Here is a 25383-nt window from a genome sequence, read left to right as displayed (position 1 = left end):
CTCAAGTTAACTAAAACTAATCAATACATTTTACTTTAGCTTGAATGGAAATCATTTAGACAAATAAAACAATTCAATAATACAATCTAGTTCCCAAGGGTAAAAAAGACAAACTTGCGAGTAACAAAACACCTACCAGAAACAGCTGCTGAGGAGGAGACAGCCAGGCCCACCATCTCCTTTCCTGAGACAACTAGATGTAGAGACTCATACAGTTGTTCCTAAACAAGTCACAGCAACCCAGAATGGTGGAATCAGCTGATAAACTGACTAATTCAAGGTGCATTTCTTTCACATTTATCACGTTCTTTCCTGTGTCCAGAATAAAAGAGACTCAGGGATAGCAGGGGAATTTATCCTCCCTTTCTGATCTGCTGGTGTGTGTGTGTGTCTGGGGGTGGGGTGCTCACTGTTGACTGTGTGTGTGAAGTAAGGGGAGGCACCATGTCCTGATCTAATCCGGCGGGGTTCTACAGCACCTGGGACAGGCCTTGAGTAAATATACACATCCATCCCCCACAGGGGAGAGTATGGAGAGTCCTTTACACACTTCCACTACACCACAGACTTACTTTAGCTTAGAGCTTTAGATTTTAATTATTTAGTTAGTTTTTGTTGCCATGTCAGTATGCCAAGCCATAGATTTTCATGGCAAGAGCAATCTAAGAAATAGCGGTAACACTATTATCATATTACATATTATCATTAAAGCAAACATATAGCAAAATAAATGTATTTCAGTATTTGATAGTTTTTTTTAGGACTATTCCTGTTGAAACATTTTTGAAAACATCCATTAGAGGACTTGCTGAATAAAATAGTTGCCTAGTAGCATTTAAAACAGTACCTTCCAACAAAAGAATGTTTTAGAGGATTCTGAAAAAATAGAAAGAAAGAAAGAAAGAAAGAAAGAAAGAAAGAAAGAAAGAAAGAAAGAAAGAAAGAAAGAAAGAAAGAAAGAAAGAAAGAAAGAAAGAAAGAAAGGAAACACATGTTGGTGGTACAATAAAAATACAAGAGTAAGTGTTAAATATGCCAATTTTGCATATTGTGTAAACAGTCTGGTTATAGATATAATCAAAGATAACTTGTAAAAAAGAACATTTAAATTTAAATGAAATTAAATCTGTTAAATTAAATCAGCATTTTTGTATGGCTACGTTTCAATTTTGCTGAGTAAAGTTCATGTTATATCTGAGTAGTTCCAGTACTCAGGATAGAAAAGCATTTGCCTTTTAATCTCATAGTTCTCTAGTAAACAAAATTAAATGTGAAGGTTTTTTTTGTGGCACAAAATTGCAATAAAGATGCGAATAGGTTCCCAAACACTTTCTTGCCACTGGAAAATATATCGGCTTAGCCACGTCGATCTATTTTCAAACTCACGTTATTGGTTGAGCTAAGTTGCTTTATTGGGTCGGTTTTGAAAATAGCTTTCGTTGTCTCATATTGGAATAATATTTTAGCCTATTTTATTATTATTATTATTATTATTATTATTATTACTTTCCAAATGGACAATTAACAAGGATAAATTAAAATGTATATACCTTTTTTGGCCTGTTTATTTATTCATTAACCTTTTTACAATTTTAAAGATGAGTTATAGCATATTCATTTAAAATGAATACATGAATTGATTATTTTTATGATTTTTAAAGCATATTAAACAGGGATAGACAAAAGTATTGTAACATCTAAAACCTGCCGTTTGATCCTTAAAGGAAGTGTATGTAAGATTGTGGCCAAAACTGGTACTGCGTGTGTGTCCTCTCCCCCTCCCCCCTGACTCGAGGTTGCCAGATAGGCTGCAGGATCCAGCAGGAACGTTTGTAGCTGCAGCTGTGGTAACTAGAGCAGATATGGCAACCCGGATGCCAAAACACTTCTGACTTTGTGATTGGTGGATAGGTGGAGGGCGGAGCTTCAGGCCAAAAAACAACATGTCAACATCAACAGCAGTTGAGGGCTGCAACAACAACTTTTAAACGACAATATCCTGGCCAGACTACTGTTGTCAGTGATATAAGTATTTGAAATTAATATGATTTCTTAGGGTGCTTTCACATCTTTAGTTCGGTTCATTTGGTCCAAACCAAGGGCAAACAATTATAAATTGTTGCATTTTTCAGATTTTTTGGTTCCTTTTCACACCACACTGATTGCTTTGGTCCGAACCAGTTGAAACGAACCAAAACGCAGGCACGTGACAACATCCACATCACTCATTGGCCATGGCGTATTTCCTAAACTGCTTTTTAGGTCAGATTGGTCAGAATTTACGTGTGGGAAAATTCCAACAGAAGAGGCAAAGCCAGCAAACTATAATAACACTATGGAGACGACTGCACGGGCCAGTTTTGTCCCTGGCCATAATCTACTACACTCTGTGTATTTACCACAGTATGCAAACAAAGCATTTCTATAATGAAGCGCGGATGCGACATGAAAACAACGCTCTAATGCACTGCAGACGGCGAGCGCACATCACTCGTCACTTCAAGCGGAGGCGTGCATTAATTATTAACTCTTGACATGCTTCAATCTTCCGAAAATATTGCCAACGATCTATCAGGTAATAATATCATGCACACAATGTCAGCGCAGCTAACTACGGCAGCTGGTTCAGTCCAAAAATGATCAGTACTTTTGCAGTTGGTTCTGTTCGAGGTCGGATCACGTTCTCACCACAAACAAACCGCTCCAGAGTTCGTTTGAAATCGTACCGAGACCACCTCTTCAAGGAGGTCTTGGTACGCTTGTTTGGTCTGCTTTTGGTGCGCACCCGAGTGCGATTGCTGCTTTCAGACCTGACCAAACGAACCGCACCAAAGAGGGAAACAAACTCTAGTACGATTCAACCGAACTAAATGAGGCAGGTGTGAAAGCACCCTTAATGTCTAGTGAAATATCAGGGCCATTTTACGATTAGTTGAAATATATTTCTTACATACAGTTCCTTTAAGAGACACTGATTTGTATCGGTTGATCTGCACGGTCTAAGTCTCTTTTAAGTGAACAGGGTGTTTCTACTCCCTATGTTACAGTGCCCCTAGAGACTTACACACAAAAGATCCATTCTGCCAGTGTGCTCAAGTGAAGAGATGGGAGTCTAGTTCTCTTCATTGTGTTCACCCATCCAGAGAGGAGTCGGGTGCTGACATGCACAGACACACATCAGCACGTTCACAGTGACGTTACATAAAGCCACGGGCAAAACCTTAGACCACTCGGCAGGATCTGACATGCTGAATAGCTCCAAACCCACTCACACACACGTGTGCCTTCTTCAAAAAACACACACACGAGATAAGCAGGTCGTATCAGCAGTTCTATCTCCTTTGCACTGAAAGCGGACACTTTTCTGTCCATTTCCCGGCTGACAGTTCCTGAGGGCATGTTACGTCTTGCGAGACAAATGAGATGCTGAAGGTTTGTTAAACTTTGCCGACCTGTTGCTAGACAGCCTGGCACTAGAGATAAAAGACGGTTGAAACAAGAGAAGCTATTCATATGTGCTTTAAGTTATCAGATGATACATTCAAACCACAATTATTATACTTAAGTGTGTTCATTATAGTTCTGTTGATTCAGCTGTCTATACTAATGATCCTTCTCAGCATTTAAATGTTTGCAAAGGCAAGCATCAATACTACTATGACCCTGTTTACACCCGGTATTAATTGGTTGGTGCTAAATGAGAGTATAAACACAATATATTGTTATCTGATCACTGAAACCACATACAGATTTCTAAAATAGTATAGGAAAACAATGCTATAATTGTACTCTAAGGACCAATAGTGTACCTTTAATGTAAATGTACAGTTATACTTTTTTTTTTACCCAATGAACAAAATTATACCTCCATTGTACCTTTTTTTTTCTTAGAGTGTGTGACACTGAAGACTGGAATTACTACAATTATACAATTACGTGTATTAAACAACCTTTAAATGTAGGGAATAGGCAAAAAATGTCATATATATATATATATATATATATATATATATATATATATATATATATATATATATATATATATATATATATATATATATATACACACACACACACACACATATACACACACACAATATTGCATTGTATATATCCAATCACTGCATTCAGTCCTGCGCAGCAAGGACCATTTATCAGCTCGGACCAATAATAATAGACAGTGCAGCGAGCGTTTAGAACAGTTTGAATGCCGATCTCGATCTCCTACACAGTGCTGGGAGATTCAGTGAGAGAGCAGTTAAATTTGCAGGGATTAAAATTCAGCACAGAATTCTGTTATAAACCATATCAGATCAAACAGAGTTGTACAGAAGGCTTTTCAGTCCACAATTGTAACATGAACAAGAAGCGACATGGACCAATAAACAAGTCATTTTATGATTAAAATAACTTTATGATAAATGTTCTCCCAGCACCACCAAATCGGCTGTTAGTGCCTGCACCATCGGTATAACTTAGTGTTACTGCTCTCAAATGTTAGTCTGGAGCCCTGGACTCGGATTTATGCAATTCTCAGGCAACACTATTAACAGCGTCAGCAGTCAGGTGGTAAAACTAGAGCTCTGTAAGCTGTTTACATTCATTATTATGGTAAAGTTATGTGCTTTGAGACATAAAGGTGCTTTGGGACAAGGTTATGTGCTTTGAGACATAAAGGTTATACTCTCATGTGGTTTCAGGCTGAAATAACTACTGCTAATTCAAAATCAAAATATTGAAAAGAGTTGTTTTCCCAGCCCTCTCCTCCTCAGCCTCAACGCTCACACGGGTTGCCAGCTTGAGGACGCACTACAGGAGCAAGCGCAATTGACAATGAAAGCCACACTGTAAGTTGACGAGTTGATTTATTCATGTTTTAATATGCTCTCGTTCATAGAGATATTTTGATGAATGCTGAGGCTTTTTAAGTCGGGGAGAATCTGCAATCCTTGACCCAGTTTGTTTGCTGGCTTCCAGCAATACGCTGTTTTTCGCCAACGGACAACCTGTGGTGTCGAAATACTATTGGGAAAATGCGCAGGGTGCGGCATTGCACAGGCCAAAACAAAAACAGACATTCTGACATGGAACGTGCATTTCAAAGTAGAATAACTGGCTTTAACATTGTTTTTCTGAGATGCAAGTTGGTGAATTTAGCATGTTTCCTACATATCTGCAAGCATATTTTGGTATTTGTATGCTTAGTAAAGTGAAAAACTTACATACAGCACCTTTAATGGTGTCTCTTATCTAGTGCCACTTTGCAGACTCTGCTGTGTGTGCGCTCTCATAGGTTTTGAAGGAGTTTTGGCTTTGGAGGTGTTCTGAAGGGAGGGTGAGATCTCATGCTTTCAAATCTAGCTTGCTATTGCTAGCCTACAAAATTGACTATACCTGTACATGTTGATGGGCTTTCACTTTTAAAAAGCTAAATAAATGCCAGAGCAGATCAGATCATTGCTAACACCAAGGTCTGACTGAACTCAGCAGACGGTTGTCTGGCTGAGATACAAGAGACAACAATACAGTGATGAAGCACTCTGACCACTGACCTTTCCAAAGACACACACGTGGAGCCCTTACTGTCACACTGAAAACACAAATCTGGTTGTAAATACATCCGCCAACATATACAGTAGATGCAGGAATACAACAACAAAAACTACAACAGCTACAATTGTTCCATTACAAATAACATTTTGGAGAGCATTACGAAAAGGCCTCTCATTCCCTCTCTAATATAGCTTGTAAGATGACACAAAGGCAAAACACTCCCAAAGTCAATAGCAGGGGAGGCCTTCCAATACAAATCAACAGATGTTATCAAATATGGATATCCTGCGGTGCAACAGATGTTTGCGCTGCTTCAGGATGTTTTATTTGCCCCCACCGGTGTGATGTGCCACCTTGCGTGCACGAAAATTGACTCAGAGGAGATATGTACTGTGTTGTCTCAAATCTGAATCATGAATTCTTGTTCATAACATAAGAATTCATAACAGTGGACAGACTGTCAACGGGATGTAAAGTACATCATGATCATCACTGTGAGTCACAAAGGTGAAGGAGTGAACAATCTTATCTGAATTGATACTAACATCAGGGTGCCTGGATGGAGTGACAAGTCAGCGATGCTCTCCTAACCACATTCAGCAATAAAAATCTCCCTCCGAATTCCAGGCATTCTCGGATCATCAGCGTCCAAATCTCCACAGGGGAAGGGAGCGAGTTTGTGCACACATATACTGATGATGTCACACTAGAATTCCCACAATGAGAGATAACAAACACAAAACCTCATTTGTTTGGACACCTTGGAATATTGATGTTTGCATGAGACGCCTCTGGTCTGATGGGACGCCATGGTTGGAAGTACATATTTGGGTGCATGCCACGAATTACAGAGCCTGTTAACAAAAGTTACAGTGATTGTCAAAATTACAGTCGCACACACACAGACATGTGTTAACGCATACTAAACTGTTTCTGTCATATTCAGACAAAAGTAAGCAAATCATTAAAACAATCATCAATCATCAAGTTCAGAAGAGTGTAGCAATGGCTTTACTGATGAAAGGCATTATATGTTTTTTTTTTTACCAGTAAGACCACAGACTGACAAGTAATATTAAATCCAATTCTGACACAGTATTTCATCACTTTTTACATTCATTGTCCACCTTCTTATCCAGTTTGGTTTGTTATTTTTCCACTAACATTACTTCTTCTGTCATTCCATCTTAAAGGTGTCATGAACTGGCTTTTTAAAAAAAAAATATATACTGTTGTCTGAGGTCAACTAATGGCATTTGTGTGTGTGTTTTTTTTTACATCCAAAACATCATAATTATTAAGTAATAGGCTATTTTCTACACTGGATTTGAGGCTCTCTCCTGAACGCTGGGTTTTGATGGGCGTGCCGCACTGGAGACTTGGAAGTAAATGCCCACGGCTAGGATTGGATGCTCTTGATCACAGGGCTCGTAAACATCTTTATCAAACAAACACAATGATTTATTTCTCATCCACCCACGATTATTTGGAATATTATTTCTGTATTACATGGCCCACCCGATCAGTGGATATAAGAGTGAACCGCACGCACACACACACGCGCACACACACGCGCGCACCCACGCACACAAGCCCAGATCAAGAAAGGTATATTATTTCTGCCGATGGGCGTCCGTTTGGTAGTCTTTCTGGAAAACACATAGCCCCGGGACATCTATTACATATAAAAAAGACGTTTTACTCACATAAGTTTGTTGCACCATTCCTGTCGGGTCCAATATAGAAGGCACAACATTGTGTCTGCAAATCCAGCACTTGAGACTTGTTTACAAATGCTTCCGCAGTGAAATGAAGTGTACACACGTACACGGTCTTCCCCACGTGAAGTGGAACTTCATTAAAAATAAATGTAGTATCACACATTCCTAATATTAGGATCCGAAGGAAGCTTATGCAGCGACTGTGTTTTTCCACAATATCTTGCTATCTCATGTTTATTATTGCTGGCTAGCATGACTGATGAGTCGGTGGGAGGGGCTACTGAATTACATGTGCTTATTATTCTGTAGAGGCGGTGTTTATTTGCGTGATGACGTAAGGATGAATCACACGTTTGCTCGGCCCGGTGTCTATAAAAGCTTTTCTTTGACTAAAAAGGAAGTGTTCAGCTATGAAAAGTATAGGATATTCTTATATTACCATGACCTTTTATATATCAAAAGCTCAAGGGAAGTTGATTTCTCAATTCATCACCCATTTAAATTCTACATCTCTCTCTCTCGTTTTTCCACACCTGTATGACTTTCTTTATTCTGTGGAACACAAAAGAAGATGTTTTGCAAAATGTGCAAGTCGCTCTTTTCCATGCAATATAATAAATAGGGGCCGAAGCTTCAGAGCTCCAAAAAGAATACAAAAGTACCCTGCCCACTATATTACAACTTTTCGGAAGCTTAGCTTTGTTATAGGCTGAAATTAAAAGCGAAAGTAGTGGGCTGCACACCGCCGTGACGTTCTTTAAAGCCATGATGAAACAAAACCAGTGCCATATCTTTTCTTTCATATTGTGACACAAAAAAGTTGGACAGGGACTTTCTACCTGGTTTCAACATTGGTTGTTGATCTGAATGAAAGCTTACAGTTGAGTGTGGAGGGGCATGGTTTAAGTGGACTAAATAATTGGAGAAGTCCAGCATATACGTTACCAAAGAAACACTTGTTATTTCATAAGATCGAGTTAACATTTTGATAATAATTAATTGCATTATTTAATAAAAAACATTATATATACATATATATATATATATATATATATATATATATATATATATATATATATATATATATATATATATATATATATATATATATATATATATATATTTTTTTTTTTTTTTTTATTAATTTATTTTTTTATTATTATTATTAAGAGATATACATGGATGAATCATTCACCATAACTTCAAAAAAATAAGAAAACAGTCCATTGGTTTAGCAAGAACATGTCAGACTTCAATCAACCCAATCACATACTTCTAGTTGTCTCTGTACATTACGCTGAGACACAAGGAGACAAGAGGAACCAAACCAAACAGTTTTGATAACCACTGACTTCCAATGTATGAATAAATAAATAAATATGTTATGTTCCACAGGAGAAAAAAAGTCAAACAGGATTGGAATGGTATGAGGGTGAGGAAATGATGACAGAATTTTCATTTTCATTTTTTTGTGACCCTCTCTTTACCTATCCATATTTGAAATATGTTAATATACGTAGAACTGAATAAGAAATCATTCTCTTATCACTCCAACTTGAACACACACACACACACACACACACACACACACACACACACACACACACACACGCACACGCACACGCACACGCACACGCACACGCACACACACACGCACACACACACACACACACGCACACACACAGACAGAGCAGAGAAGTAGCAGGTGAACATGTGGAACAGCTTAGCCTATAATTCTCTCTGAGATCTGACTCATATACTGTCTTAAAGCCTGTGCACATTTGTGTGGAAAAAGGGAAATTACATGTCACTCCTGCTGCTTTATGACAGATGAGAACATGCTTTAGGTTATCATAAAATGAAGCAGCATGCGCACACACACACACACACACACACACACACACACACACACACACACACACACACACACACACACACACACACACACACACACACACACACACACACACACACACAGTCATAAAGCTGATATCCAATTGAAGGCGAAACTGCATTCCTTTACTCACAATCTCTTGTTTTGAACAGCATTCACCTTAATGTATTTTTCTAGCTAGATAGCTCACAAATAAACTCTTCTGTTTTGTTCATAGAGCAGCTATGTCAAAATGCAATTATTGTATATCATATACAGAAACAAACACCAGAACCCCCTAGCAGGTCACACTAGAGCACGTTCGTGGATAAACAGCTTCAAGAAAAACAATCTTGCATACTTCAGAGCCTTCAAAACACTCATTGAGGACCCTAACTAAAATAAATAGAGAGAGGCAAAACACGAGAGGCCATCTTTAATGCTGCAGTGCCTTGTAGGGGGAGCCGCTGTGGTTAATGACCCCTGCTCCAGTGATGGGGTTTGGCTGCTGCTTGAAGGAAGCAGGGGGGGAGTTGGCCATTAGGCTGGGCCCTCCCTCAGGTCACGGTGCTTCTTGAATCCACACACAGCGGCAGAGTTATGGACCCTGAAACTCCCACTCACCTGTTTAAGCATTAACTAGCTTTGAAGGCAAGATTCTGGCTCTGTGGGGAGCAGGAAGCTTTTATGTTAACACTCCCCTTCACTCCTCTTAATAAACCCCTTTGCCTGGGGGTCCTCAGTGCCAGCCCTCTGTTTGTGTCTTATGCCATGCAAGCATGAGAGGTACACAAAGCCATATATCATGAAAAATAGGATGTGTACTGTCCTTACTTTACTGAAGCAAAAGTGTTTCAGATACTCCAAAGCTCACTTACTATTTCACTCAGACTATTTATAAAAAAATAAGGGTCATCTACTGTAGAGCAGTGGTTTTCCGCTGGATCCCACTAAGGGGGCCACAGGATGGCTTAAAATTATTTAAATAAAAACAACTCAAAATGGAACAGTAATTCTGCAGTAAAACATTATATAAAATTATGAGAAGTCAAGTAAAGTTAATGTTATTTATACAGCGTTTTACAAGGACAATTGTCTCAAAGCAGCTTCACAGTTAGCCTGACATCGTCATACTCAATTCTCAATTCCATTCGGCTGTGATTATGGGCCATGTTTCAACTGAACTAGGAAAGACCTCAAATGTATAGACCTACAACCAATCAGACCAACGGAGCGACGCATAACGTTAACGTCAACAGAACTCAACTGCAGTGTGTTGCCAAGTTTGCTGTTTTCCCGCGGGTTGTTTTCCATGTCCGCGGGGTTGAAGTGACCTCAATTATGTGAACCTAGAAATGCGAATTTTAGCAGGCAACCTTGCCAAAATAACACACATTTTATTCCTTAATATCCTTATTTTTCTACGCCGAAAAAAATGCACACTGGCAGTAGAAGAAAAAGATGAGTGTAAACTATCTTTGCCGGTGTTGTAAAAAACAACTTACCAAGAAACTTACCAACACGATCATCATTTCTGAGAGAAATAATGAAGGTTAATGCATACACGAACAAGTGCTCCTTTTAGGATTACAACAGATTGAACCCAAGCACCTTTGATGACGTGAATGATTACGTTACTGTTGATCATCTGACCACCATCGTCTAAAGCCCGCCCTGACAATTTAATTGGTCAGAACAGTTTCTGAACCGCTGTATTGGTCAGAACCGCTGTATTGGTCAGAACATAACTCCTGGCATAATAGAGTGCTGAAGTTATGACGTCACTTTGTAGGCCAAAATACGGAAGTGAGTTAGCATTTTAGCAGTTCCGGTTCCCTCGCTCTAAAGTCTATGGGTTTTTTGAATGGGTTTTTGCTAAATCGCCTGAAATAAGGTCTATGGTTAACAAATCCTCTAAATATTTTCACGTTTTGATCTATGACATAAAACACACTAGTTCTAACCTGCTTGTGATTTTTTTAAACTTCATTGTGTCTTAAAAACGGTGGTTGCTAACAAGTTGCTAAAAGGAACTATATCCTTTGGCCGGGACTTTAGACGTCATCGTGACAAACAGGAAATCTCACCAGCCCGCGTTTCATTCACTCTTGAATTCTGTAAGTAAATATTAAATAAAAATAAAAAACTAGCCCGCGTTTCAGCCTCACGTTCTTAGAAGTTTACCTTTCAGTTAATATACATAAAGTTATATATTTAGTCCTTTCAAATAGTAGTGTTTCCAAATATTGTTGTACACAGAAATCTGTGATATTGAGGTTACCGATTACCAGTTCTTCATTTCTGTGGAGAGACTGTAGTGTTTTGTTTTGTCCCGAAATGGAACCACAAGTCGTCGAATGAAAGCTGCGCTGTTCTCCACGTCTAGATTTATAGTGGTTCTCTCCTCGATATGTGTCTATTTGGGGCATGATGATCAGGCATAATAGCCTAATCTTAATCACAAAGAAAATAATATTAAGGTTTATATAAACTAACAAAATAATAAACGAATAAATAAAACATTAACAAACGAGAAAAAAAATCTCAAAGAGGCATGCATAAACCCAATTAGTTTCTAACATTTTTGGAAAAAACGAATGGGCAATATTTCTCATGAAAAAGTGGATAAGTGTTCATACACAGCGCAGATCATAATGAGCGAACGTGTTTTTAAAATAAAGTTTGAGGAAGCTTGATGATGACGTTGACCCGCAATTGTTTGCTGTAGTCCGTTTATAGCCTACCGTTAGCATTTTATATCTGACGGCTTTATTTAGGCTTCAAACGGTATACATTTTGGATTCACTTGTAAAGATTATCTTGATAGACAAAACGTGTAAGGGTCATAACTCTTTGTTGAACACAGATCTTATTTTTTTGCGATTGTCCAAAAGTCAAAGGGAAAAATGCATAGGCTTTTGATGGAGGGAACCCATGCGCCGCTAACTTCCGGGTTGGCCTACAAAGTGACGTCATGACTTTGGCACTCTATTACTCCTCTATGGATCAAGTTCAGACGGAACTGCCCGAGCTCAAATGTTGTGGGCGGGGCTGAGTTCGGCTGGCATCCAGGCTACTTCACAGTATTATGGCCTATTAAAGGCTGTGGGCCTATTAAAAGGATAAGGTTGTAATTTTTTTAGACTTATCGTAATTAAAATTCTATTTCATTTGGAAAGTATTGAGAATTATAAACATTTATGGAGCAAAAACCCTTGACTACTATGATTACTAGCATTTTGGTGTGTGTGTGTGTGTGTGTGGGGGGGGGGGGTGTGGGGGGGTGGGGGGGGGGTGTTCTTTCTGATGAAACTTTGCTTTCTGATTTAGTATTGAAGGAGCGAATGCAGTAGAGACTGGTATCAAATCGCTCGCCCGAAACAGGAGCAGATGAGGTGTCTGAGGGGTCATGATGGAAAAGGAGAGCCAAGATAATAATCCTGAGGCCTCAGCATCTGTTTCCACATGAAGACCTAGGCTCTCATTGTCGCCAACAAAGTAGCAGCAACTTGAGGTTTGAAATCTGGTCACAATTGTGGTCAGAGTGTCTAATCTCTTTTTATTAACGTCTGTGCCTCTGTTTAATATCACCCAGAGAAAAAGAGCAGAGGGAAATCCCCCAATAGCCCATCTGAGGTCATCCGAGCCATGGAGACCTGGCACAAACAGTGAGTGGAAGAAGCGAGTAAATGAGTTAGGCAGGTGGTGGAACTCACACCCGTACAGTAAAGCACTGTGGGTTGAGCTGCAGGGGTCAGGAGTGGATAGGATGTGGAAATGAGAGCTTCTGACTTTAATACAATCTGGTTGTGAAGGTCAGCTCTCCAGAAAAAGCCTGGACACCAAACCCTCACCATATGGCACGAAGAGGGTGAGTCAGCCCATCTCCAATACAAAGAATGCCTTCAGGCCTGCCAGCTTAATTCATATTGCTTATCGCCCCAAAAGCCCCCATGATTTCATTCTGCAGCTATGCCTTATTTCAGCCCTCATTTTTTTCCACGGTAAAAAGATGTAGTGTTTCACTGACACTATTAAGACTGTGCAGGCCTCTGCACTATTGTGACCACTGAAAGACTGGCTGCATTGTCTAGGATTCTTCATGGAGAATGTATTAATTGGTGTGTGTGTGTGTGTGTGTCTGGGTATGCACAAAATATCAGAGAAAAAGACAAGACTTCCAAGAGTCAGGGCAAAACCCTGACCTTTCACCTCTTCCTATCTGTCAACAGGCAGACAGAGCGGAGAAGTTTGGGTGGAGCACTGACACCATTGCTCTGCTTCAAAACCTAGTGAGCTGCAAAGGCAGCATTTTAATATACAGCTGTTTAATATTAAATGCACACCCTTGTTCTGACCTGAATGATGGTAATCTCAATTTTTAAAAATGAAAAATAAGCACAACATTGACCAATAATACAAGTATCTAGTATCTTCCAAAGCATCACTATTGCATTTCGTCATACACATTCTTTCTTCCACACAAAGTTTTGACCCGTAACTGGTCCCGCAACGTTTGTCAAAGTCCCATGAAATATGTGTCAAATCCACTGGCTCACTGAGGAGAGGTGTGCTAGGCCCTATATCTTTTATAAGCGATCAGACTTACGATATTTACACAGCAGATAAAAATTGGCAGAATATTCTGAATTTTGAATTTTCAACAGTCAGTGCATTATAGATAGAAAGGTTTATCAGTTTGCTGTCTGGGATGTGTCACATTGTGTAGCGCCATATACACAACATCACTGATTATAATGGGTTCTATTGTCTTTTGTTGCGTCCTGCCACTTGTGTTCAGTGTAGACAAGGTGCTACTATTAGGTGTAACCTTTTAACAGTCTAGCCACGCCCTATCAGCCATTAGAGATCCCTAGCATTATTTCAGCAAGACTATCTCTGCATTGGAACATCGTCGAGACATAGATGATCAGGCTAAGAACATGCCAAGAACTCTATAAAAACTCCATAATAATGATCTGTGACAATTAACAAAAGCCTAGCAACACCATAGCAACATCCCACAACATACTAGCAACCACCTAGCAATGCCATAGCAACCCACCAGAACACCTTAGCAACCACCTAGAAACACCCTAGCAACTGAGTGCTGAGTTTTCCAATTGCGAGCACACTCACATTCTCTTCAGGAAATGTACATTCTAGTTTTTAGTACTGTTCAAAGGTTTGGGGTCAGCAAGATTTGTTTTGTGAAATGACTTTTATGCAACAAGGACGTATTACATTGATCAAAAGTGACAGTAAAGACATAATTTACATTGTTAAAAAAATATTTTTCAAATAAATCTTGTGAAATTTATAATCATATTTTGACATAGATATTAATCAGCACAACTCTAACAACCATGAAATGTAGGCAGTAAAAAGGAAGGCAGCTCTCTTGGATTTAGAACAGCGTTCTTTAGTACCAATGCAAATTCCTAAGTAAGCAAAATCAAATCCACAAAAAGCGATAACTTTACTGTAACAGTCAGCAAGATTTAGCTTCAGATCCATAAGCTACAAATCAGGTTTTGTAGGATGCTACTGTGTTACTCTGCTTTGATTAACATCAGTCCTTCTCTCTGAACCAGGTAGATAAATCAAGCTTGTCACGCCAACACCGTCTGCACCTGTATGTGCACATATATTAACTAATACAGTAAGGACAGAAAACTTAAAAGTGCATTACCAACTTCCACAGCATACTGAGTACTTAGCTTTAATCCTAAACAACTTGCAGTACACTCATAACATAGACAGACCGCAATGAACAACCTGAGTTTATCTACATTGCTCAAAGGCACAATTGTGTGCCAAAGAGAGTTCAAACCCACAACCTTTATAACCTCATTGCCAGATGAGACCATTGCATGTGGTGTGAATAAAAGTTCTAGTGCAGTCAAACAGTTCACAAGTTCACCATGGCAATCAGTGAGCGCAACCTGCACTATGATTCACTGGAGACTTGTTAAAAACCTTTAATACTGACACAGAACTTGTTAAATGCTTTCGTTATGATGCATGGGAGTCTGGCGGGTTTGCATTGTCTAGTCCATTTCAGTCCAGTCCAGGTTGATCTATCATTGGCAAGAAGGCAGATGATGCTCATAGAGGTTGAATGGGTGGTCCGAGACGTAAAACGGTAAGAGCAAACAAAGATGTTTCTAAGCCAAGTCAACTCTGTAATCACAAAAGCATGCATGCTGCGCATTTCCCCTGTCAGGGCTCAAGTTGAAGTTGATGGCTGACAGACAATAACATTATTGCACTAAATCCTGCTTACCCATATCCATGTATTTATACAAAAGTGGAATTCCCATAAACCAGGGGGAACAGGTTGCTTTGTACCGACTTGCAACCATGACATACAACAATCAAGGCCAGACCAGGCTTGCAGATTCAGCATGAACAAGAAAACACTGTTGCTATTCATTTTGCTGATCTCAAGAACTCGGTAGTGCAAATTCATGTTTCATTATAAGATTTACAAGACAAATGATCTTTGTTCTTGACACTCCTAAGCTCTTCCACATGCTCACAGTCTGTAGGAAACAATAATCATGATTCAGTGCAGCGTCTTACATGAAGAGACAATCCCACATACTCAACGAGTCAATGGGGAGAGGTAGAGTCCCTTCACGCCTACCTGATTCTCTGGCTTAAAGCATCTTATTCTCTGTTCACACACAGTCTACTCTACACAGTCTACTCAGAACCATCCAAAGTTTAATGATAAACATTAAAGCTAATTATTTAACAGGTTAAAAATACCAACAGTCTAATAAGTGAACTCAACTGACCACATCAATAAAATGTGAACACTGGGAGTTTTCAAAAAGTAACAGAAACATCTTAATCTTAATCTCAAATTAAAGTGGACTAAAAAGGATATTCACCCTCAAGTCATTCCAAACCGGTACAACTTTCTTTCCTCTGCTGATCAAAAAGGATGATATTTTGTAGAATGTTTTAACTGTTTTTGTTCATACATTGAGAGTAAGAAGGGACCAAAAAGTTGACTTTGTATATATAATGCATGTTGTGTTCCTGCAGAAGAAAGTAAGTCACTACAGGCTTGGATCGACATAAGGGTGAATAAATGAGGACATAATTATCCTTTTACTGGGTGAACTATCCATTTAAAACCAAATTATGTCCAAATGCACCTCATAACAACAACATCATGCTTTTAACATTCCCACACACTGAGGAGACATTCAGCAACATGGGTAAAAATAGTGACAGAAACAACATGCTTGCTCCGAAGGGGATGCTTGCTGGATGCATTTTTTTCCTGTCCCCCATCCCTTGGGTTTGTGTAAACACTCACACTCTGATAGATCAGAAATCTGGCAGGGAACAAGGAAGAACTTCACTGTATCTTGTAAACAGTAACAGTAACAGTAACAGTAACCGATCACACGGCCTTCAGCCTCTGCAAACAGATGAGGCAGGTGGTTCTGAAATACACCTGTGGAAACCTAACCTTAGATGGTGGCAAAAAGAAATACTGCTGGTGTAGGTGATGGACTCAATGTCTCGGGAGAAAGTGGAAGAGTTGTCTGAGCGCAAACTGAGGTGCGCTGCTCTGTAATTACTAGCATGTGTTTACCTGGTAGTTGTCCCTGTTTTTAAGTGTGTAAAGTTGTGCATTTTATGATCCTATATACACAACCAGATGGCTAAGGAATTGTGTCATGATTTAAGAGAGTTTTTTTCCCTTTATGGGGAAGTGAATGTGCATGTTGAGAATGGAAAGCAAAGACAGTGGAATGCAAAAGGATCAGATAAATGCATTTGCTCTTAGCATTGCCTACAGTTGTGTAAATAACTCTACTTCTCCAAAATAACTAATGATATCTTTCCCAATTGTGTTTTACCTTTTATGGATTCATTAACTTTGGCTTTAGACAAGGCTGTGATTTGAACATGCAACCTGCTAATCTTTTCTTTTATCTCCGATATGTTGTGTAAACTCAATCTTTTCTAGGCGGATGACTTGGGTTTAACTTTGCAGGGAGCAGCATAGGGGGGCGGAACTGTACAAGAAAACATGTACAGCAATCTGTGTCTCCGGACCACTGCCTGACCAGACGCAGCCGGTTTGTTTTGAGAGAGCCAGCAGGATTCATCTCATTGTGTCAGTGAGGGGGGAAAATACAAAAGCCAACGCCACAAGCAAAAAGCAGTGCTCATATTCTCGCACCATTGCCAAAACAGCAACTATCAAAACAGTAGGACTTTCAGGAGATCAAGAGAAGAACTACCGCCTCACCATAGGGGTCCTGTTAGAACACAGCTCCTTATAAAGAGACTTCACTTATTATAAACAAAGAGGCACATGAGTAAAGATCTGAGAGCCCTGCTCCAAGAGAAATTGAAAACTAAACCTTGCTACAAGCCTCTGAATCACTATGCCACCCACTGAAGGCTTATGTTCCAGGTGTATAATTTCTACTGAACTTTTGAAGTTGAGGGTCTGTATGAAATAGATCAACGTTAAGTTGAAAACAGTATTCGTGTGGAACATTAATTATAAACATTATTAGAGATAAAGCAGCTGCCCAAAGCCAGTTTGATGCTACAGATATATCTGGGTATGTAAGGCACTGCAGGGGATTTGAAGGCAATAGTAACAGGAATTTCGTGAATCGGTTCTTTTGTACAATTTGTTTCAACAAGTCGGTTCAAAAACAGATTCAGCCCTTAACCTACCAATATGTTATCGCAACATGCAGAAACATTTTGCTTATTAAAAAAAACATTTGCTTATTAAAAACATAGTCATTCAACCCAATTGTCATAGGTCATAACCCATAAATGTCATAAAACCAAGGCTAGTATTTTGTAGCAGACGTTATTTTTTTTTTCTTCACATAAGTACATTTCAGAAATAGATTTATCTTTAGATCCCCAACTATCACGAATTGCACAAATCTGATTGAAAAGTACCTAAAAGTCAGTGAACTGTGCTGACTCGACAATAGCTCGATTCATCAAAAGATCCGACTCAAAAGAATGATTCGTTCATGACTCAAACATCGCTAATATGGAACCAGGGATGCTGTTTGTGCAGTGCACCTTCAATAGCAAATGTTAAATGTTTGATTTGCGCTCTCAGCATTGATAAATGGTCTGTGTGCAACAACAGAGGCAGTCCATGCATGAGATGACAAAGTAGAAGTGAACTTTATTAAACTAGTCTAGCGTCAGTGGGTTGGGTTAGTTTAGGTAAACAAACTTGCATTTAATGCAAACTTATTTTTAAAAAATTTTTTTTAACCATGCTGTCATTTTACTCACGTTTGTTGTTTATTTCCATATCAGAAGAATCAAACAGGACACAGTGGCGTGTTGGAAACGCACATTGCAGCCCGTGCACCCATCGATGTTATGTATGCTACTTAAATGACAGACACTAACTGCATTGAAAGATTCTCAATGAAGTTACAGAGACCGACTTCCCTCCATTATCCTGCTGGGTCCTAGTGCTGTCGCCGACCGGTTCTGATGACAGACTGCCCTCTTTATCTTTTAGCTACTGTTGCCACCCATCACACAAAGAACACCAGTTTTACACAAGAAAACCAACTTTTATTGCAATATAAGATGTACATAGTCTGTTGAAACCGACAGATAAATAAAGTTAGCAAGGTAGCAGTAGTGATTAAAAAAGAGAATCAAAAATATGGTTATACTCTAGCTCTCTTCCTTCACTTTGAAATTAATAGAACACTTCATAATCTATTGGGCAAACAGGTTGTAAACACTACACACAAAGGCAGAAAACATGATGGTTTCACCTGTTTGTCAGTGAGGTACAAAACTACTGTCAGTATCCCTTGGCATTAAAGACCCAATGGTCACTGTTAGGTCCTAATCAAGGTTACAGCTTGTTATTGTCACTTGCTTCAATGGTGTGGTAATGTATATTTCCATCAAACAATAAGCTACATGAGTGTGAACATGTTATTCCTTTCATTGGCCATACAATCTACATTTACTCCCTCTGCATTCATTTTATCATCAAATTAGGTGACATATTCGCCCTGACATGACTCAAAAATATAATAAACCCACTTAAGGTATATCAAAGAATTTCCTGATCCATCCTAACAGGAGTGATGCAAGTAAACTGCCCTAATCTAAACAACATATCTTTTTTAAGGGCAAACATCTGGGGGAATTAAGAAGAGAAAAACATTGCACCATAATTCTTTCCTACTACAGTATGTTTTGTCTTAATCATCTTTATCAAACACAAGCCATATTTATTTCTACCATCACAATATACAATGTATGTTTCATCATAATTAGTCAGATAATCCTAAATCTTCTTGTGACAAAAGTGTACATTCAGTATTCGTTACCCCCTTGGAAATGACCTGAACAAAGTACAGCACCGTAGTGCTCAATTTCATCTGCTAACTTCACAAATAACAGTCAGACTTTGGTATTCATTGTCAAGCAAATCATCGCTTATTTCAGCCCAACTAAGCTTATGTATCATAACAGTGAAATAAAAGAACTGATAAATATTATTTTATAACCTTTACAATTAAATATTACCTAATAATGTACTTAATGGATAATGTCAGACGATTCATCCACTCTCAATATAGTTGTATTAATCATATTTACATTCTTTTCACTCACTTTGCTGGTGCATAAATTAATAGAGAACATAAGGCAAAATTCTAAATCCTTACAATTCCTGATTCCTTATTTTTTGTCATTCAGAAAGAAAATAAGAACCACTTTACACGCAAGTAAAAACCAAAATGTCCTCACCATTCCATTTATTTCTCGTTCTTTGTCAGGTCTCCTAGCCTGTCTGATCATTTATATACCTCTGTCACAAAGGACAGTTGCACAATTTGTAGGTAGCCCTACAGTCCAGGCATGACTATATGTCTGAGACACAGGATGTGTTTGTTTAGTTAGACTGGAACAGGTATTCAGGTCTCTCTCAGAGTGTGTGTGTGCGTGTGTGTGTGTGTGTGTGTGTGTGTATGTGGGGGACAGGGATGCTAGAACAGCCGGGCTTGTTTCTTCATCTCATTCCTTTTCCACAGTGCCAGACGGTCAAACTCTACCATCGTCATTCCGAACACTTGATAGAACTCTTCAGGGGAAAGATGTCGCTAAAATGAAAAGGAAACGTATCACTCACTGTCCTTCTTACTCCAAGTATTACATTTTTAAGCAATCATTGAATAGTTCAACTTTCACACACAAGGTGCTAAATAAACATTTCTTCCTTCCTAATAAAAATGAGCCCATGATTTGATCACCCTCAAGCCAGCCTAGGTGTATGTGACATTCTTCATTCAGGCATATTAAAAATGTCCTGGCTAATCCAAGCATTATAACGGCAGTGAATGGCAGCTCCAAATTAAGCCAAAAAAATAAAAATAAATCCATGCATCCATCCATTTTAAAAGTAATCCATATGGCTCCGGGGGTTAATAAAGGCCTTCTGAAGCAAAGTGAGGCATTTGTGTAAGAAAAAAAATCCATATTTAACAAGTTATGTAGCTTTCGTCAGACCACCTCCCGCATTCAGCTTACGTTGACGTATGACGTAGCGCAAGCATTTTGAATTGAGTAAGGCACTACACTTTCTGTGCAAGTTGAATACAGAAGGAGGTCTGACAAAAAGAATGTCATAGGATGGCTTGAAGGCGAGTAAATTATGGGATAATTGTATTTTTTGGGTGAACTATCACTTTAAAAACAGTTGTGCTACTTAATATTATTGTGGAGACCATATTCTTTGATGAATAGAAAGTAAAAAAAAAAAAAAAAAAAGGTAACATCATAAATGTCTTTACTGTATTCTTTTTAAAATCAATTTAATGCCTCCAATTTCTTACCGAGCCAAAAATTTGAACATTAATGTATTCATAAAATATGTATATAGTTTAAAATGTAATATAAAAATATTAATATTCTAGTCAAAATTTCAAAAAAATCTTACATTAAGAAATATTTACTAGACAAGTAAAAATGATTGTCTTGTTTTGGGAAACAATAATTCAAAAATAAGAGAGTTTTTGCTTAAAATAAGCAAAATATCTGTTAGTGGGGTAGCAAAATAATCTTGTTTTAAGAATATTTTGCTTATTTTAAGCAAAAACTCTTAATTTTGAGTTATTTTTCCCCAAAACAAGACAATTATTTTTGCCTGTCTAGTAAATACTTATTGTTTTAAGAATGTTTAGATGTTTGGACTAGAAACAAGACAAAAAAATACTAAGTAAGAAAAGCATTTTTTGCAGTGTTATTACAAATGAACTTGTAGTTTACCTCCAATCTGGCCCGGTCTACATCCTTTGGCAACCTGTTCCGCCCCCTAGTGGTCACAAGAAGTGCTTCGTATGGGTAGATCTGTAACAAAAGTTAGCAATGCAATACATTATAAACTTTAAAGAATCATCCTAACATTTTAAGATTGTCTATATATTTCATAGATTGTTAATGGAAAGCTAACTAGTTTAGGAGTTTAGCATTGCTCTCAGAGGAGACAACATTGGTGGACCTCCTTTCCTCTCACTTACAACAGTGAAAGGAAATCACAGAGCCTCTGGCACAGTAGCAGTAACCGAGACAGGAAGCGGCACCAAGCAGAACAATATAGTTCCTGACCAACCAAGAGCAATGGGGTCAGACAAACCCCTGCCCTCTTCATGGCCCCTGCAGTCTCCAAGTCACTAAGAGCCAGCTGGGGAATAATGCAGTGGCCTTATGACCTGGAAGCACTAATTTCTCCATCCTCTAGTTTCCACATACTTTGACCAGCAGGACGTTGCTTTGACCCATGAGGGTTCATTAGACCGACTTTTCTCTGGAGTCGACAGTGGGCTAATGTTTCAGAGGTGTCTTTAGTGTCTCTCTGGGCCCTCTTTAATCCTCTGGTAATGTTAAACCATCTTTCTTACCTTGTATTCTGTTGGGAAAGACAGAAAAATAAACTTTTAACGTCAGAACTAATTTCTGTCAGCAAAATCATCATTTGAAAAGCACATTTACTTACCTCTGATTCCCCAGTTGACTTCACTGCCACTGTCATACTGATAGTAGTCTGCGCTTTGTGGCTGGAAAACAAACAAACAGGCAAACAAATAGGGTTTGCGATATCTGTCCATACAGTTACTGAACATGAACGCAGATATAATGTTAAAAAAACAAACAAACAAAAGTTAAGTAAATGCATTTGTTATAGTTTCAAAATGGTAACTTACCCTGTGCAAGCCATTCCTGCCATATCCTGGCAAAGAGGCTGACTTGGCTATGTAGTCTTCAAAAAAAAAAATTGTTAATGTGTAAAAAACAGCTCCATTTAGTTAAATTTTGACTGCCTTGTCCATTAGTGCACAGTAGAGGGCGCTAGTAACCAGGCCAGAATCTGTGTTGCCTACACCTCAAATAATTATCTTTTTTTATGCACTTTTTTTCCCCCAAAGCAAATCTAGAACATATACATTTCCCCCAGGATTAAAAAACTTTCCAAAATTATGAGATGCTTATATATTGCCAATAACATATGAAACATCCAGCATTTTGACTTCTTGACCTTTAGGTTCAATAATCTTGTGTAATAATAATGTATAGGCTATAATAAAACTTAACCACAATGTTTCATTTCCTCCTCTAATGCTAATCCCTGACTTTGTTAAGTCTAAAAGCAGGTCATGCTTTTATTTTAAAACAAAAACCTTTACATCATTATTTTGTTTTGCCGACACTAAAAGACATCAAGAGTCACTCACCATTCTCCGCTGCAAAGTTTGTCCGAGGAGCTTAAGAAAAGAGAAAGAAACGAACTCTTTAATATTTTGATAACTAATTCTCTGTTAATATTAAGTAAGACTCAGCAATATAATATATCCAATACATTAGCAGTGCACTGTAAGAAACATTTTCCCCTTAACCTAACTGTCATGCACATCAGTGTGGAATGAGCAAAATACGCAGTTATTGGTATATTTTGTGCTGTGTTTAGACTGGAACTGAGCTCATTATGTCTGCCATCAGTCCTTTGAGATTTGGGAACTCAAAGAACCACTGGAAAAGTCTCAAAACCGTCAACTAATAGAGCGGAGAGCAAGCTGCTCACCAGCCACACAGACACGGCACATCAAAGTGCTCAATGAGCCTGAAGAATGTTGATGAAAGGGGAAAAAAGCCATGGCAGTGAAAAAAAAGGAAAATGCTAGGGAAATAAGAGGAAAGTTATGGATGAAAAGGGAGCACTCTTCTCTCACTAAGAAACCAGACATAAAAAAAATGTAAAAGCAAAAGAGGCTGAAATATATACTGCAACCGATGGAAAAATCAGTGCGGGGTTGGTAAGCTTTTTTTAATGTCTTGGAAATAAACCATATTTACGTGTATGCTTTTGACAGACGATTTTATGCAGTGACTTATAATCAGTTCATGAATTCCTTGGGAATGGGAACCCATGACCTTGACATTGCTAGCGTTATGCTCTAATGCTTGAGCTACCGTTTGCTCACCAGTGCTGCGTCAGAAAAATTATTCAGAAATATTATTACAGTTTGAAATAACTTTATAAATGTAATATTTAAAAATGCCATTTAGATTGGAAAGCTGATTTGCAATCAGCTTAAAGGCTTTTTTTAGCAGCCATTACTCCTGTCTTTAGTGTCACACTAAGAAAAGCCAGTAAAAATACTGTTGTTGTATAGATTTTTTCCAGGTGTTTTACACATTTTTTAAGTACACACTGCATTGTTTTTATGGCAAAAAAATCACTTGTTTTTGTTGTTTCTTACACTGCACATGATCCTTCAGAAATTATTCTAATATCTTGTAACGGTCAATAAACAGTTGTGCTGCTTAATTTTTTTTGGTTGTTGTATTTATTGGAATTTTTAGTCTATTTTTTAACTTTCTGGCCATGTTTTATATATCTGCAGTCTTGTGTGGGAGTGTTTTATCATCAGCAGCATTAGCAGCTCATTACCTGGTTGTCTTAACCTTCCATGACGTCACTGCTGTAATCCAGTCTATTATCTCAGATGTGTCAATTGGATCTACAATCTCACTCCTAAACTTCCCCTTGATATTTCATGTTCTGTACAGTAAATGCCACCCATTTATATTCATGAATAAAAGACATGGATGTAACACGGCACGGGCTGCACCAGGCATTGTGAAGTGTACCGATGGATATGGGGGAGGGCGAAGCAGGAACAGCAGAGCCAGATCCATGTATGGAAAGAGGAGGAAAACAGGGAACTAAAGAGAGGGAGGGGATGAAGGGAAAATTCCAGATGCTTTGTGCACTTCCCCATGAGATACACAGAAATAGAATTAAGGAGAGCAGCCTGCTCACTTGCACATCAGGAGGGATGGAGAAAGAGGAATAGGAAATATAGAAAAGAGCAAAACGATTGGTTGGGATGGATAGTTACCATCCCCATTTATCAAATAAACATGGAGAATATTCCAATGTGATGCAATAAAAATGTATATATTATTTAGTATTTACTAAATATTGTATAAAGTCATGTTTATAAATAATGTTATGGGATGCACTGAGATTAATATTTAAGGCGAATGCACATATCTGATAATTATTTTAACGTCACGGCCAATAACTGATAAATGGCAGACATTGAAATTCTATACAATCTTTTAAAATAAAATCATAAAAGGCTAAAAATGTAAAAATTCTAACAATGTTAATGACGTAATAGTGTTCATTAAGATGAACCTTAACCAGTATTAGATAAATGACAAAGCACTGTAATCTAAAAATGTAAAAAATAAGGAAAAAAGAGGATGTGCAAATACAGTAAATATCTAAAATCTGCTATTTTTAAATGTAAAAAAAAATCTATATACAGTATATTGCATCACTAGTTTCAGCAATTTTGCAATTAGATGGATTAAATGCAAGATATAGCATGCTGGTGATTCTCACAAAACTGCAATTTCTCCAAGCTTTTTTCAAGTAAATTTAGGTGTCTTTCCAAAAAGGGACACCAAATAACCAAATGAGGTTTACACATAAGGTGTCCATATAACTCATAAATATGCAGTATGCACACCAAAGCACCCGTTTTCTTTTTTTTCTTTTTTAATTCAGAGTGAATAGTATATGTATAGCGCAACAGTAGCTGTCAGTAAATTAACTTGTCTAAGAAAATGATTAATAAAACAGCCTATAAACTATATCAGTGACCCCATGTTCACTTTCTTCAC

The 25383-nt window shown here is 38.2% G+C and overlaps 2 protein-coding genes across 11 annotated transcripts in view; both read right to left on the bottom strand.

The window, feature by feature from the left end:
* Nucleotides 1-18603, bottom strand: part of afap1l1a (actin filament associated protein 1-like 1a) — a 40072-nt gene extending 21469 nt beyond the window's left edge. Inside the window, exon 1 of one of the 2 annotated variants that reach the window (XM_067457496.1) lies at nt 18454-18603. In XM_067457496.1, coding sequence (XP_067313597.1) covers nt 18454-18472 — 19 coding nt within the window. In that variant the 5' untranslated portion in view covers nt 18473-18603. Of the gene's footprint in view, nt 1-136; nt 374-18453 lie in introns of those variants that run through there. The other variant, XM_067457495.1, reaches the window with a different exon arrangement.
* A 1331-nt stretch (nt 18604-19934) lies between these two features.
* The window catches only part of ablim3 (actin binding LIM protein family, member 3), an 84653-nt gene continuing 79204 nt past the window's right edge, over nt 19935-25383 (bottom strand). For 8 of the 9 annotated variants that reach the window (XR_010908359.1, XR_010908360.1, XR_010908362.1 and 5 more), the window contains 5 exons: nt 22923-22952; nt 22395-22450; nt 22187-22247; nt 21460-22099; nt 20161-20294 (listed from right to left, as the gene is read on the bottom strand). Coding sequence is in view for 1 of the 9 variants with exons in the window: in XM_067457498.1 (XP_067313599.1) it covers nt 20181-20294; nt 21460-21540; nt 22092-22099; nt 22187-22247; nt 22395-22450; nt 22923-22952 (350 nt within the window). In the remaining 8 variants the exon portion in view is untranslated. Of the gene's footprint in view, nt 20295-21459; nt 22100-22186; nt 22248-22394; nt 22451-22922; nt 22953-25383 lie in introns of all 9 variants that reach the window. The other variant, XM_067457498.1, reaches the window with a different exon arrangement.

Source organism: Pseudorasbora parva, chromosome 11 (assembly GCF_024679245.1).
Source record: "Pseudorasbora parva isolate DD20220531a chromosome 11, ASM2467924v1, whole genome shotgun sequence".
NCBI lineage: Eukaryota > Metazoa > Chordata > Actinopteri > Cypriniformes > Gobionidae > Pseudorasbora > Pseudorasbora parva.
This window is presented reverse-complemented; position numbering and strand designations above follow the sequence as displayed.